The sequence below is a fragment of the Musca autumnalis genome, unplaced genomic scaffold, assembly GCF_047663935.1.
Source record: "Musca autumnalis isolate F117 unplaced genomic scaffold, ASM4766393v1 scaffold_1, whole genome shotgun sequence".
In the NCBI taxonomy this organism is placed as follows: domain Eukaryota; kingdom Metazoa; phylum Arthropoda; class Insecta; order Diptera; family Muscidae; genus Musca; species Musca autumnalis.
In genome coordinates this window covers 164,764,235-164,781,987 of record NW_027411644.1, presented here as the reverse complement: position 1 = coordinate 164,781,987, position 17,753 = coordinate 164,764,235, and the positions used below count along the sequence as shown (strand labels likewise).

The 17,753-nt window shown below is 35.7% G+C and overlaps 2 protein-coding genes across 14 annotated transcripts in view; both read left to right on the top strand.

Annotated features, from left to right (window-relative positions):
- The window catches only part of cpx (synaptic transmission protein complexin), a 1,026,747-nt gene that overhangs the window by 127,564 nt on the left and 881,430 nt on the right, over positions 1-17,753 (top strand). The window lies entirely within an intron of this gene.
- Positions 3,874-17,753, top strand: part of LOC141389178 (lamin-C-like) — a 120,995-nt gene continuing 107,115 nt past the window's right edge. Inside the window, exon 1 of the mRNA XM_073960313.1 lies at positions 3,874-4,842. Within this exon, the coding sequence (XP_073816414.1) occupies positions 3,874-4,842 (969 nt within the window). The remainder of the gene's footprint in view (positions 4,843-17,753) is intronic.

The following is a 17,753-nucleotide window of genomic DNA, read 5'->3' as shown; positions in this document are numbered from 1 at the left end:
AATAGAAATTCAAAAACATGCATGCAAACAAATTTATAAATCCCAAAATTATTCATGTTCAATTATACAGTAAAGAAGATAGAAGATGTAACACGAGTTTGCTTCAAAATACGTGGAATCTGTAGGTATCGTAATATGGGGCTATACCAAATCAATTTTAGTAAGCTAACTTCTGAGTTTTGGAAAAGTTTGAGAATAATTTTTTCAGATTTGTAATTTTAGTTGGAGCCGGCAGGGGATTTTGGAACTTCTGGACTATAATCTCAGGAAGTATGACTTACCCCGGGTAAGGGACCAGAATAGGGACAGTAAAAACAACATTATTCTTCAAAAAGAAAATAATGATCAAATAGATCCGATACGGGTCCTCAAACTGCACTTTTCCCAAATTTTGTGTGGGAGATCCTCGAAGGACGGACCGATATAGCCCATATTCTGAACTGACACATGACTGGATGAAATAATACGATGTGCAAAGTTTCGACCAATCAGAAAATATCCTTGAGAGTTAACTTGCGGATTTGCGGCGCAAGTACAATCTGCTGAAGAAATTTCAAAACAATTCGAGAGGACTCTTAAATTTCCCTTTTCCGAATTTTGTGTGGGAGGTACCCTAAGGACCGATATAGTCTTATCCGATCTATATCTGGAAGGAATAATAATATATGGAAAGTATGGAGCAAATCGATTACTCAGTTCGCCAGTTATCGTTCAACAATTTTTCGAAAATAATTTTGAACTTATTTGGGGGAGGTGTGGACCGACATAGCCTACATTCGAACTTAAACAAAGTTTGGGCAAACCATTACGTTGTATAAAATTGGTTCTAATCGGTAGATATGTTCGAGAGTTATCGTGCGCACCAGAGAGACGGATGAACGGACAGCGCTAAAGAGACTCCAAATTGTCTGAAACGAATATCGTCCAAATATACTTGGGTCTAAAACCAATATTTCGATGAGACACATATTTGGTCTATTTTGTTTGTATCCCCTTTACCCTAAATCCTGAGGTATCAAATAGGTGGCGAGGCGACCCCATGTTGCAATATTTGTATAAAAATCCAATTTGACAACTGAACTGAAAATTTCTCTGTCATGAAAGAGACAATTTGTAGCATGGGAGGAAATTGTGGTTCTCTGCACAAAACACATTATATATCAGGCAGTAGGTGCGTTATCTAGCAGACACATTATTGCAATTTGCATCAGGGGAAAGGTCAGGAGTTATTATTCCATATGTAGGCTACTTTGCCGGTATATGCCCTCCAGGAATCAAAATATGAACCAAAAATAAAATTTGTATATTTTTCATACAAAAGTAATGGTGTATGTCAACCGCTAAATAATATCAGATCATCATGCAAAATTATAGGCATTTTCTTCAACCTAAACTCTTACCTCGTGCAAAATTTCGTGACTATTGGGCTATAATTGCGACCTCTAGTGGGTTTCTGATTACACTGCAAACAAAAAACTGGATATATTAGGCTGTAACTCTGTTGATCTCTGATCTCGTACATCAACATAATTGACATCAATTGAAAGGTCAAGAGATCGTCTTCCAGATATAACTCACAAGTGGGGAATGTGTCTTTCAGGAACAAAGATATAAGCTGTTTATTAAAAATTTTCACAATTTTCACACAAAAGTTGTGGTCTATTTGACCCTCTAAATATTATCTGATCGCCATCTCAAATTGCAAACATCTACTTTGTCATATACTCTCATCTTATTTAAAATGTCGAGGCGATCGGACTATTATTGCAACCTACAGAGCAGCTACAAAATCGGATAAAAATTATGTTTTTGGTCCATTTCACCCGCTAAATATTTTACGATCATCACCAATTAAAATAGCGATCTATTCTGATGTGAAACCGACCTCCATACCAAATTTCGTGACGATCGGTTCATAATTGCGGCCTGGAGTTTGATTACAATTTATAATGGACAGACGGACACACGGACGGACGGACGGACACACATCTCAAAATCGCTTTATCTCGCCGAGATATGAAGATTGGTATACCACATTGGGGGTCTCCGACGAATATTTCGCGGTGTTACATGAATTTTTCCCAAAACAAACTTATAATACCCTTTCCACATAGTGGTGTAGGGTATAAAAAGGCGTAGTCAACGATATTCTTCGCCAGAAGGTGCTGTAAAAGCGTTCAAAACCCATGTTTTGGAGGTGTCTTAATCAAGCCACTGTAAACAACCAAACACATGGTCGTATGTCAAACTGTCCTGAGTACGCTTAGCCTAAAAACCAGGGTTTCGGAGTCTACGAGTCGGAGTCGAGCAATTTTGCTGGAGTCGGAGTCTGAGTCGAAAAAAATAACTCGTCTCCGACTCCAGGCGAAATTTGTTCCACGTTATAGGCATTGGACAATTTTATAGAATTGTTTTTAATGGTGTCAGGTAGATTTTAGTCAACGCACCAATGTGCTATCTTTACACATAACAGATGTCGGCCATAAATAGAAAGGGTCGGTAATAAAATAGTGTATGTTTCTTATCACCCGCAACGCAGTGTGTGCGTGGTGTGCATGATGTATTTATGTACACAGCGTACATTACTAAATGTATTGTCTGTGTGTGTTAGTTTTAAGAGTTGTAAATATTTTGTAGAATAGTAAATAAAATTTGAGTTTCTTTCGAACCATCGAAGAAGATACATCACCCGCGTGTTTTCGTTCTTGGGTTTTTCCTTAGGTTTTCTTGGGCTGCATTGTAGTGATGAGGCTAGGAGTCGCCTCATCATTTGGTGACCCCAAAGTGATTGTTATATGTTTAGTAAAAACACGTAATAGATCCGCTATTTAAGTGACGTGGTAGGCTCGCAGTTCCAAAGGAGAACGTTGTGTAGTTTATACGTGTAGTGCAGTGCTGTAGAAAAAAGTGACTGTGTTAGGTTATTAAAAGACGCATACTCGAAGCAAAGAGTATGTTAGGTCAATTTTAATAACAAATAAAAAAAAAATAATAAAGTGACAAAAAATATAGCTCGCGAAAATGAATTTCGAAGAATTCATCCAACATCAAAGGATGTTGGGCGAGTATATAGTGTCCATTGATTTACAAATATACAAAATTGCTCAAACAAGTGTAGCCAAGGAAATTAGGGAAAAGTGTTCCAAAATAGTTAGTTCTTTCGCGGAAGCAAGAACGGACTTTTTAGGTAACGAAAGGGAGCTCCGACGTATGGAAAAAGTACCATACGATCATTGCATATTCGCTGTGGGAGTGCAATATGCCGTTAAAAGCATAGAGGAAAACATGGAAGCTATGGGTTTGTTTGTGCCTATAGAAGTGCCACGTTTACATAATGTAGATTTTATAGCTGAGGTGAACAGCTTAAGTTCATCGGAACAGTGTGGAAAGAAATCCGGACTGCTCCAAACAGGACCGCCAAATATTAGGGAAACAATTAATTTAGTAGATGCTTCTTTTGATTTTTGGGGGGAGATTAGAAAAGCTCTTTTCTCAAGAACAAAAGACTTCGAAAAGAGTTATCAGTCATTATTGTCACATTACGTGCGATATTTGGAGGTAGTAGGGATAGAGGGTGACTACACAAGTCATTACCATTATCTGCAAATTTGTTACCAAATAGTAAGAAGTGGGAACATTTCAAGAGTAGCACCAAAAAAGGTGAACATAAATTATGAGGCACAGTTCTCAGGTAGTTTAGGGCCTATACAGGAAGTTGTTAGGAGCTCGAAAACTGAGAATGAAAAGGCGTGCGTGGATGTTTCGCGAAAATTAAAAAGTGAAACAAATCGATTACGAGAAGAAAATGAGCAATTTAAGTCCAAATTGGATCAACAAATCAAGGACTGCCGACTTGCTGAAGAAAAGGCTCGCATGTATGAGTCACAGGTCACTGACGTTACCGTCAAATACAATGCTGCTTATGCTGAAAAGGAAAAGGCTGTGGAAAATCTTTGTGAAGTGCAGAAAGAATCGGAGTGTCTACGACAACAATTGGACGAAGCTCGTAAATATTTAAACGCTGAATCCATGATCCGTACGGATTTGCAAAACCGCATTCAGAGACTACGCGAAGAACTCACGTTTAAGGAGCAAAGTCATTTGCGAGAAATTGATGAAATACATTCTCGCCACCAAGCTGAAATCAGTGCAGTGTTACAACAGTTGCGTGAACAACACGAAGAACAAATGCGCAAACTTGAAATGATGTACCAACAAGAGATTAATAGTCTTCAAGCAGAAGCCAATCATAGCTTGAATAGTCGCATTAATGAGTTGGAAGCTACAAATGCTGCATTGAATACCCGTAATCGTGATTTGGAGGAATTGATCCAACAGGAACGGACATGCCATGCTGCTGAGGTAGTAAATCTGGAAGATGAATTGCGACGTCTACGAAATGGAATGGCACAACAACAACTACAAGAAGAAAGTGCTATGTACGACAAATTACTGTGGAACGAAGAAGATATGAGTCAACCCAGCAGGGAGAAAGATCACATCGAAATTTCCCAAAGTGATCTTGAAGAAATGGTACTGAAGAAAGGTACTAAAGAAGTACATATCGGTGGTTTCCAATTTAAACCTAATGCCAATGACAAAGAGAATGACGTCAATTTCCATCGCTCAGGCACCATTGAGGGTGATATCAACAAATTGAGAGTTAGTGCAACATATGAACCTCCGATCCACATGGTTATGAAGTCACAAGAAATACAAGGTGGCGCTAGCAAAAAGGCATCGATGTTTAATGCCAATGAAGAAGTTACCGGTTATCGCACAACCAGAGCTGACGCTAGCAATGTTTCAGGTTATCCTCTACGAAGAAAATGGATTTACCACGTAATTAAGCAATGGAAAAGAAGTCCCCGTCCGAGCTGGTTGCTGAAGGTGTTGGGTGCCATCACCTAGAATTAAGTTATAATAATTGTTGCATTCATATAATTAGTTTTAGAATATAAGTAATGCCTTCAGCAGTTACAAAATTAAATGTAATTGCAATATTACTAAAAAATTTAGTTTGTAAAAGATAAGATACTAATACATACAATTGTTAAAAGATTAGGATCTTTTCACGGCGGGGAGTATGGACAATTTTATAGAATTGTTTTTAATGGTGTCAGGTAGATTTTAGTCAACGCACCAATGTGCTATCTTTACACATAACAGATGTCGGCCATAAATAGAAAGGGTCGGTAATAAAATAGTGTATGTTTCTTATCACCCGCAACGCAGTGTGTGCGTGGTGTGCATGATGTATTTATGTACACAGCGTACATTACTAAATGTATTGTCTGTGTGTGTTAGTTTTAAGAGTTGTAAATATTTTGTAGAATAGTAAATAAAATTTGAGTTTCTTTCGAACCATCGAAGAAGATACATCACCCGCGTGTTTTCGTTCTTGGGTTTTTCCTTAGGTTTTCTTGGGCTGCATTGTAGTGATGAGGCTAGGAGTCGCCTCATCAGGCATATAACATTAAATTTGGAACAAGAATATTTTTTTTAAATCATTATTTATTTTAAAAGAAAGGTATAAGAAAACATGTAGGCAAACGGTATTTTATTACTAAGTTAAAGGACAATCCACAGGATATTTACTATCCTCTGAAGTGTAGTCTATTCTTCCCTATTTTGTTGATCCAATTGATTCTTTACATTTTTGCAAACAAAAGTAAAGTTCTATGACAATCGAATTAAGATTGGACCTTTAAAATCTTTCGTCAGAAGTCTTACTGGTCTTCTCACAAACGTCTATTGGTATTCTCATCTTGTTTTTTATGAGAAGTCATCCTTGTCTTCTATGAAAGACATTGTTGTCTCAATGGGAAATCTTACTTAATACCCTGTGACACAAAATGGAAGTTAAGATCTGGGGGAGGAAAAATTCCTTTTCGGAATGAAAGCCTCAATTGCCCTTTGGGTCCCATAGTTGAAATTTCTGAATTATGACACAATGAATTTTTTGATTGACCCCCATCAATCATTGAGAAAATAGCTTTATATCTCTGCTTGGAGATATTGTTTCATCATTTTTAGATCACATATTTTCAGTTAAATAGAATGAGGAACTTTCTGTCGAGTATGCTGTTCTTCTAGCTCAGTTCCTTCCATGTCATTTTTGTTCTTGAACTCAAAAAGTAAAACAAAATGAAATTTTCTACAAAAATATTCCACCGAAAATTAAATGTAGGTTTCCCTTATCCTAGAAATCGATATTTTCACGTTTTCATTGTCCTTTACCAGTTTTATGTTTATGTATTTCGGTAAATTTCGCATAATCTACGCTTCTGAATTAGGGCATCATAAATTTGTTGTTGCTCAACGACAGATTCATCCCGCCATAACTCAGAAGTCTGACAAACGGCGAATCTTTCTTCTAGGATTCATTATCAATGAGGGCTTTAGATGTAGACCGGATCTGTCCGCCAGGAACAGATATAGTTCATGTGTATCCGAGTTTTCTACACAATCAATAGCATATACAAAATTCGATTAAAAACATAATCATAGAGTTTTCATGAGAAAGCATCGGGTAAAAGTGATAAAGGACAATGAGAACAAGACAATATCGATTTCTTGTCCCAGTATGAGCGTTGGATGGGAACAATTTATGTTATATTGTGTGCAGCATATAAACTGTGTTTTTCTCGAAATCGGCCACAAAAATATATGACAATTGGTTTATTAGTTTTCGAGCTAGAGTTGGCGCCGCAAAATATAAATATAACTTTTTAAAAAAATGTATGAAATGAAAAAAAAATTTTTTTTCAAAAATAATTTTTTGTTGCGCGTATGAATAAATATAAGCCTACTAATAACTATAATAATGTTAATTTCATTCAAATATTGAAAAAGGTCATGCACAAACCACTTTGAAAAAAGTTTAAATTTTTTTGTTAAAAAATTATATCTTAAAAAAAGCGTTTACGACTTTTTTACGATTCTCAGAATTGAAGAAAATTAGTGAGAAATAAATGTTATATCAGTTTAAATATCTCATGTGACTCTAAAGTTTATTTTCAATTGTGTATCTGCTTACAGTGACTTCAAAAAATTGTCCATAATTTTGATAAATTCAAATTTTAAAATCATTTTGTACGTGAGGTTTTTTTACCGAATCACCTTATAAATATGATTTTATGTAATCTTATGGCAAAACTCATCACGCTATGATACAGGGATATGAGGTTGTAAAAAAGTCATAACCCTAGTGGCCATAGAATAACTAGTTATTCTAGTGATTATAAAATAACTAGTTATTCAGAGCGACATGCCATTGTTAAAATAAAGCGTTAGAAAGGGATTTTGTAAGTAGTTACAAGTTTTAATCGAACTGGCTGTAATTTAAAATTTGAGATTCATAGAGGTCGCAACACTTCATCACCAAAAAGTGTCAACATATAATAATAGTTTTTAAATCCAAATATTTTTGAATAATGTAATTTTATATGAAAACCTCAATTTCTTTTCGCTTAATGTAACGCATCCTATAAAAAATTCCTTCGTTTTAAGACAAGATTTTGATTTAAGCCCACAAAAAATATACGCAGAAACGTTCTTTCATCTTGAAGTTATCGTAGACACCGACTAAAAAAAGGTATTTTGAGAAAAACGGGTTTAAAGTTTTTATGTTACATTAGAAATGCAAAAATCAGTTCTGATCGAAATGTTTACCTCATATTCTACGCTACTTCTATATATTTCAAATCAATAAATGTTAAGGAGACCTATAATAATAACCCATAATGTATTTATTTGCTCATATAAATGTTTCATTTGAAGTCGTGAATTTTCAACCTCACAGTAGCACTTTACATAAGGGAGGTGGAACACAATTGATAAAAGTGGTTCTGTTGAAATGTGACAAAATGTGTTCCTTTTGACACAAACAGTCAAAAACACGAAAAAAGAACCCATGGAACAATTCAGCAACCTTTTGCAATTTTAAAAATCGGCCATAACTTCTAGGCTCTCAGAGATATGTATCTGACTGAAATAAACTACTGATACATTCTTTGAGTTTAGTAGAACTGAGCTCTTAAAGTATTGGATTTTTGTACCACTTTTAACCCGTATGGGCTCAAAAATTAACTTGAGTTTTTCTCGAATCAAGCAAATGGTGTATGAAACACTTAAGCATGACGATATGTTGAGGTATAGCCCCGATTCAACGGAAACTCCCTATTTTCGGTATTTGAGGGTTCTAGGTAAATTTTTTGACTGAACTACACGTAATGTGACATTAGATGTTCCTTGCACTCACAAAACTTCTCCACAGAAAATTGTGAACATAGGTCCATGTGTTAGGTATATCCCCCATATAACTGTACCTTCCGATTTTTGGTATTTGAATGTTGTAGCTGCATTTTCGGGCGGAACTACCCGTAATTTGACATTAGATGTTCCATGCAGTCCCGAAACTTCTTCACCAAAAATTGTAATTTTTGTTTGAAATAGGTCTATGTTTAGGTATAGCCCCCATACAATTTTTAACTGAATTACATTTGTTTTTTTTCAAAATAGTCTGGCTTAATCCCATTGTTGTTGTTTTATTATTTTAAAACAACTAATTTATTAGTGGAAAAAGTTTGGCATTGTTCGCAAAGGGGTAAGGCAGGGAAGACTAGTTTCAATCCACGCCACTGGATCTCATCAGTTCCCTTGTTTCTTGTTTGTGGATATTCTCCACCGAAGTTATTTTTCAATAACTTCTTCAACAAGAAACTTTGTATACCCGAACATCAATCGTCAGCTCGAAGTATAAAGGTGAACAAAGAAAAAACTTCAATGAGAAGTTTTTCTTAGGCAACCTAACACAACTCAGACGAAAGTGTTTGCGAAACAAACCAAACCTTTTGTCACAGCTATTTGTCGTTGAATTTCGACGAATGCACATAACAAAATGTCGTTGGTAGTTTGTCGCAGCCAACCATACAAACGGTGCCAGTGTTTCTCAAATCGAACATTGGTGGGGCCGTTTTTTTATTGGGATAGCTAATACAATTTTGTTTTTTTTTTTCAAAATAGTCTGGCTTAATCCCATTGTTGTTGTTTTATTATTTTAAAACAACTAATTTATTAGTGGAAAAGTTTGGCATTGTTCGCAAAGGGGTAAGGCAAAATATTACTACGTCCAAAGTGTAGACTAAATCGGTTGATCCGTTCGAGAGTTACCCTGCGTTTACACATGACAGGACAGTTGGCTTCATGTATTGATTGTGTGACGTAGGCGTCCAGAAACCTGACTGTCTGTGAAGAAAATGATGGACAACGGGAAAACAGGCGAAAAATGTATGTATGTATTAGTAAATCAAAGTTGTATTTGAAGACAAACTGTCTGGGGTAAACGCCTAGTTAGTTCACCAGCCGGCTAGACACGTGACTAGATCGAATAGATATTGTCTGAAACGGAATTCGTCCAAACACACTTACACTTATTTGATGAGGCATAGGACTGAAGGCAATGGGTATAATTAGGGATATATTCACAGATATTTAAACACGAAACTCCTGTTATTTTTGTAGAGTCATAGGTCTATGGTACAGTAAAATCTCGATAATTCAATCCAACGACGGTTATTTTATACAAAATATCGAGGTTTTCGATTTAGCGAAATTAAAATACGAAGGAAATGGCTTCAAGGGACCGATAGCTTATACGAATTATCGAGCATTTCGATTTATCGAGGTACGAATTATCGTAATTCTACTGTATTTAGCTGGCAGCAGTGGAATATTGGGATGTTGTCACTGTCACTGAAAATGATGCAACCTGAAATAAAAAATGTAAACGTCGATAACATGGAAACGAATTAATATTTTTTAACAATTTTGGAGGCTGAAAAGATGTATTTAAGATGGCATACAAAAATATTCCGTTTACAGTACAGTTATACTAAAATTTTACCGGAAAACAAAAAATGAGCATTGAAAATGTGGCACCACAATAATCGATTAATAATTTCCAAACTTTTCGCTTTTAAGCCATTTTAGGAATCAGAATGATGGAATAATTGGTTCCCAATCGTTTTCAGTACTTTTGTCATTGATTCCGATAGAAAAAAGGTATTCCTGACGTAATTTTGGCATGATGGTAATTAATGCCCCTTTGTAGGCAATTTGGCTAGAAATTTCTAGTTTTTGAAAATGTTTTCCAAAAACATACAATGAAAAATCATTAAGGGTTATGTTTGGAGTACGTGCAAACAATTAAATGATATAATGTAAGTCCTGTATTAGCCAGGATTGCCCCATATTAGACTAGTCTTTAACGGCATTGCCCTGATAGAGGAAAAAATCAGGGCAGAGAACAAAAGTTTTTGCACTTTTCTTTGAAAAAGGTTTTTAGAAACATTGTTAACAATGCCTTGACCATGTTTGCTTTTTAAACAAAATGTCAACACCCATTGTTGCCATTCAAGCCCAAACAATACTACTCAATTCGACGAGTTTCATAGAAGCACTCAAATTGTTTTTTGGTGCGAGTTTTTTCAGGCAATGTCGTATTTTTGCGGGCATTGTGTGGTGTAAAATTTTTAGTTCGGATGAAAATCTGTATTTCTGGCGTAAAATCGACATTTTACTGGTGGAAGAAGCCAGCACACAACTGGGGTTTAATTCTGTTTCTATGATAATGTGAAATGAAAATTTGTATAAAGGAAAAATCCATCAAATAAAAAAAATTATAAAGGAAAATATTTTTCATTTCAAATTTTCATGGAACAAGAATCCAGCCGCGCGTTTTAATACATAAACTGTCACTATCAAAACGTTTCGTAAGAAGTATTATTGTTTGGGCTTGAATTGGAACAAAGGATATTGAAATTTTTGTTTTTATAAAAGCAAGAATGGTCAAAACATTGTTAACAATATTTCTGAAAACTATTTTCAAGGAAAAGTTCAACCTATCTTTTTCTATGCCTCCATTTTTACCTCTATCAGGGCAACGCCGTTAAAGACTATTATAATACAGGGCAAGCGTGGCTAATACAGGACTTTCCACATATCATTAGGTTATTTGTACGTACTCTGGACATAACCCTTAATGATTTTTCGTATTCATGTTTTGGAAAACAACTTCAAAAAATGGAAATTTGTAGCCAAATTTCCTACAAAATTAATAACTTTCATGCCCAAGGTAAGTAAGGATCATAATTTTTTCTATGACAAAATTAATGAAAACAATAGGGAACCAATTACTCTACCATTCTGATTACTAAAATGACATAAAAAGCGAAAAAATTGGAAATTATTAATTGATTATTGTGGTGCATCATTTTCAATGCTCGTTAAAAAATTACCATTTTTTGTTTTCCGATAAAATTTTAATGTAACGGTACTGTAAACTAAATATTTTTGTATGCCATCTTAAAGACAATTTTTCAGACAACAAAATTGTTTTTGGAATTGTTAAAAAATCGTACCTCGTTTCCAAGTTATCAACGTTTACATTTTTTATTTCAGTGGTCGATAAGGGCACTAAAATGAATTCTTAGCTCTTCTTTAATACAAAGTTTACACATATAACGACATTTTTGATAAAACTTCAATTTTTATTTCAAATATTTGTTTTAATGTTAAAACCCATTCATTATTCTCACTAACTTCATTACTTTACCTCTCAACTTTACTAACGCTTAGAACAATTTCAAACATCAGCTATGTTCCATTTATTTCAGAAACTATTAGTCAGTTTATTAAAAAAAAAACACACACACACAACACTAAGAGAAAAGATGCATGCAAAAGAAAATATGAGAAAATTAAATTTCAAAAGTTTATCTAAACTTATTTTCTGTTTGTTGATGGACGACGAAAGGACAACATCAAATTTATGAAATATACTTCACAATTTAAAGTTAATTTACAAGAAATTAAATTTCCGTAAGAAGTGGTACACTTTTCAACCTCAAACTGCAAAATAAAAGCACAAAAAGGTCTCATTTTATGGAAAATGTAGACAGAAATTGGACAAAATGTCACGACATGCATATAACTTGGATGAAATCTGTTGAGGGCACTTCAATGTAAAGTCTTTAAAATATTTGAATAATTTGTTGCACGTGTGTGTGTGCGTGTTAGTGTGCGCATAAAGAGGGTATTATTTCTAAGGCTAATTAAAGGCAACCAACGGAAAGTTAATTAAAGACCTTCTTGGGATTCTTTAAGACTCTAAGCCATAAATTGTGGTATACAAATGTGCCGGGTTTGGTTAGGGGTGTGTGAGTCTGTTAGGCGTTAATAGCCTAAAATGAAACACTAGTGGAATAATTAAACATTTTATTCTAATGAAATTACGAACAAATGGTGTTTAGGATTTTTAAATTTTTCTATGGCAACCTCTGTTGTATATTCGAGCACAAAATTTGTGAAATTAATTTAAATGGAAATTTTTATGTTTTCTTCCTGTCAAAAAATTGATGAATTTAATTTCCGCTGTAAATAATTAGGCCCAAAGCTTGGCGTTAATGCGGTTTTATACATTGTTGTGGTGAGTTCAAATAAGGCCAAGACATAAATCCCAAAATTTGTTGGTTGCTATATTTGAAATTTGCTTGAGCATACTCTTTTGGGGCAAGGACTAATCCCATACAAATGGTTCGTATTCATTTCGTATAAATGTTTGGACTTAAAGCTTAACATGTATGTTTATCTGTCAAGGTAGAAATGACAACGAGATACCAGAATTTTCTTAGAGAACTGCATTCTATGCTCATTGCAATAAATTTGAAAAGAAATTGTGTTCCACGAACATAAGTTCCAATATTTTCTCAGCGCAATGATATGATATATGAAATTGTCGGAATATAAGGATGTGTCTTTTATTCACCATGCATCAAATCCTGAAAAGACCCAAGAAAAATGTATGTATCAATACTTGTCATATTTTGTTCTGTCATGGTCTGCCTGTTCCGGCCAAAAGATTTTCCAAGCCATGTCTGTTTTTGGCTTTCCTGTAAGGCTCTACCATTGAAGAGGGTAAGAAATTGTACTCTATACACAAAAAACATGAGTTATATGTATTTGGCTTTGCCAAACTCCTATGTCAGACATCAAGTGCTTTACGCTGCAGTTACACATGCCAGTAAATTGGTGCCAGTTGAGTACATGTATTACACTCGAAATGCCGAAAAAGTGTTCGACTGGCGTGCAGTTTTCTTGTGTGTTTACACATGTCAGTGCAAGTTCAATTTCAAAATTATTTTAAGCCACATATAACACACAAAATTGCATATTTCAGATTTAAAACACAATTCACAACATATTTTATTATTCTTATTTTATTTCGTTTTAAAAAGATTATTTTCAATCATAAACATAATGAATCTGGTATTGCCGCCTTTCAATATTGCATAATCCCAGAGGGGAAATTATTTGCCAACCTATATTTTCATGAAAAACATGAAAATTATGTCTTTATTTACCACTAATATATTGCTGCTACCGAGATGTATTATTGGTGTTTCATAACCATTTTGAATATACATATGCATTAAATCTTTGTATAATCTCAGAGGGGAAATTATTTGTCAACATATATTTTCATTAAAAACATCAAAATTATGTCTTTATTTACCACTAATATATGACAGCTACCGAGATGTATTAGTTGCATTTCAAAACCTTTTTGAAAATATACATTAAATCGTTGCATTCATAAAAGAAACAAAAATGTACATGGATTAAAAAATAGTCTCTGCAACTCATTTTTCATTTTCGATATATCACTGGCAGCCAGTTCAAAATTTTACTGGCATGAAAAATCTAGTGCCAGTGGAGTCGACAATTCAAAAAATCTAATTGTGGTAGTAAAATATTGTGTATGTATTGAATTTTTCGAACTGTCACTGGCATGTGTAAACGCTGGGTTAGATATCAATTTAAGAACGTTGTCCCTACTTCTGCAGTGCGATTCTGTAACTTTTTTTAATAACGAACCGACATCGGTAGTTAACAACAAGTAAGAACGGCATTAAGTTCGGCCGGGCCGAACTTGTTATACCCTCCACCACAAGTTGTATTGAAGTAAAATGGAATAATTAGTTTCCTTTCGTGTATGAAGAAGTCTTAATACTAAATTTCAGCAATTTCGGTAAAACAATGTGACGCACCATTCTATGGGGGCTATTTCAAAACGTCGATCTATACCGACAAATTTCTGACGGAAAGTTTTTTGGTTCAAAGAAGTCTAAATACCAAATTTTCTTATATTTCGGTAAAGAATGTGGCTAAAACTTAAAAAAATACCGAAAATCAAGAAGTACGCTTCTATGGGGATATAGGAAGACGTGGACCTATACTGATAATACTCTTCTGGAATATTTTATAACTCTTGGAAGACGAAATAACGAATTTCAGCCATTTCGGTTGGATATTGACGTCACAATCTTCAGTATTACGAAAATCGGGAGGTACCGTTCTATGGGGGCTATATCGAAACGTGGACCTATACCGACGAATTTTAGTCAGAAATGGGGCAATATGAAAGCGTGGACCTGTACAGACATATTTCTGGCGAACAGTTTTATATCACATTGAAGACTAAGTACCAAACTTCAGCCATTTTGGTGGAATATTGAAGACACAACCTTCAAAATACGAAAAATCTGGAGGTGCCTTTCTATGGGGGCTATATGAAGGCGTGGACCTATACCGACAAATGTAAAGGGGAAGTTTGAGTACCCCAACGAAGTCTAAATACCAAATTTCAGCCATTTCGGTGGAATATTGAGGCCACAACGTTCACAATACCGAAAATCGGGAGGTACCGTTCTATGGGGGCCATATGAAGGCATGGACCGACACCGACAAATGTAAAGGGGAAGTTTGAGTACCCCAACGAAGTCTAAATACCAAATTTCAGCCATTTCGGTGGAATATTGAGGCCACAACGTTCACAATACCGAAAATCGGGAGGTACCGTTGTATGGGGGCTATATGAAGGCATGGACCGATACCGACAAATGTAAAGGGGAAGTTTGAGTACCCCAACGAAGTCTAAATACCAAATTTCAACCATTTCGGTGGAATATTGAGGCCACAACGTTCACAATACCGAAAATCGGGAGGTACCGTTCTATGGGGGCTATATGAAGGTGTGGACCGATACCGACAAAGTTCTGGGGGAAAGTTTTATACCACCAACGTAGACTAAGTACCAAATTTCAGCCATTTCGGTGTGACAATGAATCTAAAACCTTCAAAATACCGAAAATCGGGAGGTACCGTTCTATGGGGGCTATATGGAGGTGTGGACCGATACCGACAAAATTCTGGGGGAAAGTTTTATACCCCTAAAGAAGACTACGTACCAAATTTCAGCCATTTTGGTAGGATATTGAAGCTAAAACCTTCAAAATACCGAAAATCGGGAGGTACCGATTTGGGGGCTATATGAAGGTGTGGACCGATACCGACAAAATTCTGGGGGAAAGTTTTATACCCCTAAAGAAGACTACGTACCAAATTTCAGCCATTTTGGTAGGATAATGAAGCTAAAACCTTAAAAATACCGAAAATCGGGAGGTACCGTTCTATGGGGGCTATATGAAGGTGTGGACCGATACCGACAAAGTTCAGGGGGTAAGTTTTATACCACCAACGTAGACTAAGTACCAAATTTCAGCCATTTCGGTGTGATAATGAATCTAAAACCTTCAAAATACCGAAAATCGGGAGGTACCGTCCTATGGGGGCTATATGGAGGTGTGGACCGATACCGACAAAATTCAGGGGGAAAGTTTTATACCCCTAAAGAAGACTACGTACCAAATTTCAGCCATTTTGGTAGGATAATGAAGCTAAAACCTTCAAAATACCGAAAATCGGGAGGTACCGTTCTATGGGGGCTATATGAAGGTGTGGACCGATATATCCCATTTTCAATACCAATCCTACCATCCTGCAAGTAATAAAAACTTCTGTACCAAATTTTGACTCTCTATCTTTAAAATTGCGAGCTGTATTTTGATTTCAACAGACTGACGGACTGACGGACGGACGGACAGACGGACATGGTCAAATCGACATAGAATTTTATGCTGATCAAATTTAATTATACCCTCCATATGGTTTTTTTTTTTATTTTAGTTGATTTACTTACATACATACATGATAAACATATATAAGTCAATCACTCCGATTGGAGCTTCTAGCAACATCACTACAATAACAATTTATTTACAAATTTTCGACAAAACTTCTGAAACTTCTCCTGTCTTGTGCTAGGTGTCTGAGCTGTTGCCATGTGAGTCCTTTACTTCTAAATTCTTCTTCAACTGATCTCCGCAAGGTAGTTTTTGGTCGTCCCTGTTTCTATTTCCCTGTGGGTTCCATTGAAAGCTGACTTTGGCGGTGTTCGTGTCATCTTGTCTGAGAATATGGCCTATCCATTTCCATTTCTTTCGTCTTATTTCAATATCTATGGGAAGCATGTTGCACCTTTGTATGAGGTCTTGGTTGCTGATGCGCATTGGCCAGAAGATTTTGTTGACTTTTCTCAGGCATTTATTTACAAAGACCTGCAGTTTATTGGTGATTGTGCGAGTTACTTTCCAAGTTTCGCATCCGTATAGCAGAACGGATTTGACACTCGTATTGAATACACGGATTTTGGTTTGTGTAGATATTTGTGACGATTGCCAGACTCTTCCGAGAGACGCAAATGCATGACGGGCCTTATTTATTCTGCTTGTCACATCAGCGTCTGCTCCACCATCTGTGCTTATGACACTGCCCAGATAGGTAAACTCTGTGACTTCTGCTAATGGATGGTTGTTAACAATTATTGGAGTGTAGTTGTTAGTACATATTCTCATCACTTTAGTTTTGAGGAAGTTGATTTTTAAACCAACGCTTAGGCCATTCTCGTATAATCTGTTGATTTTTTCTTGCGCTCCAGCTAGCGTATGCGACATTAGGCATAAGTCGTCCGCGTAATCAAGGTCATGCAATCGTTCGTACAATTTCCATTGTATACCTGCAGGTGCTTCGGCGTTTGTTTTTGACATCACCATATCTAACACCAACAGGAAGAGAGTGGGTGACAGTACACATCCTTGTCTAACTCCGTTGTTTATGTAGAACTCTTCACTGTCAATGCCTTTGAATCTAGCTCTACATGGTGCATCGTGATAAAGCAGTTGAATAATATTAATAAGTTTTTGGGGTATTCCAGTATTGTGCAAACACTTCCATATTGAATCTCTGAGTATATTATCGAAGGCGCGTTCAAAATCCACAAATATTAGGAACAAAGGGGAGTTCCATTCTACAGATTGCTCAACTATTATTCTCAACGTGTTTATGTGGTCCACGCAAGATCGGTTACGTCTAAAACCGGCTTGTTCCTTCCTTACGCATGTTTCGATAATTGGCGATATGCGGTCGAGGATGATGAAAGACATAATTTTTTGTATCGAGTTGAGGAGTGTTATTCCCCTCCAGTTTTTACATTCACCTCCATATGGTGGAGGGTATAAAAATATTCGGTTGAGTTAACGAATGTGCTATTCTGTAATGCCGGGCATACACTATGGGCATGCAGGACAGCATTTGTAATAGTATTAGTAAATTTTGAAGTTTTTGTCAATGTATTTGGGAGTAGTTTTGGCAGGATTGAAATCAAAATAGTTTTGATTTTGTAAATGAACCCCTTTCAATCCGATGAATTTTGTTTATTTTCCAAGTAACCAACAAATAATTTTTGAAAACAACAAATATTATTTGTGAGGAAATTAAAAAAATTGGAAAAC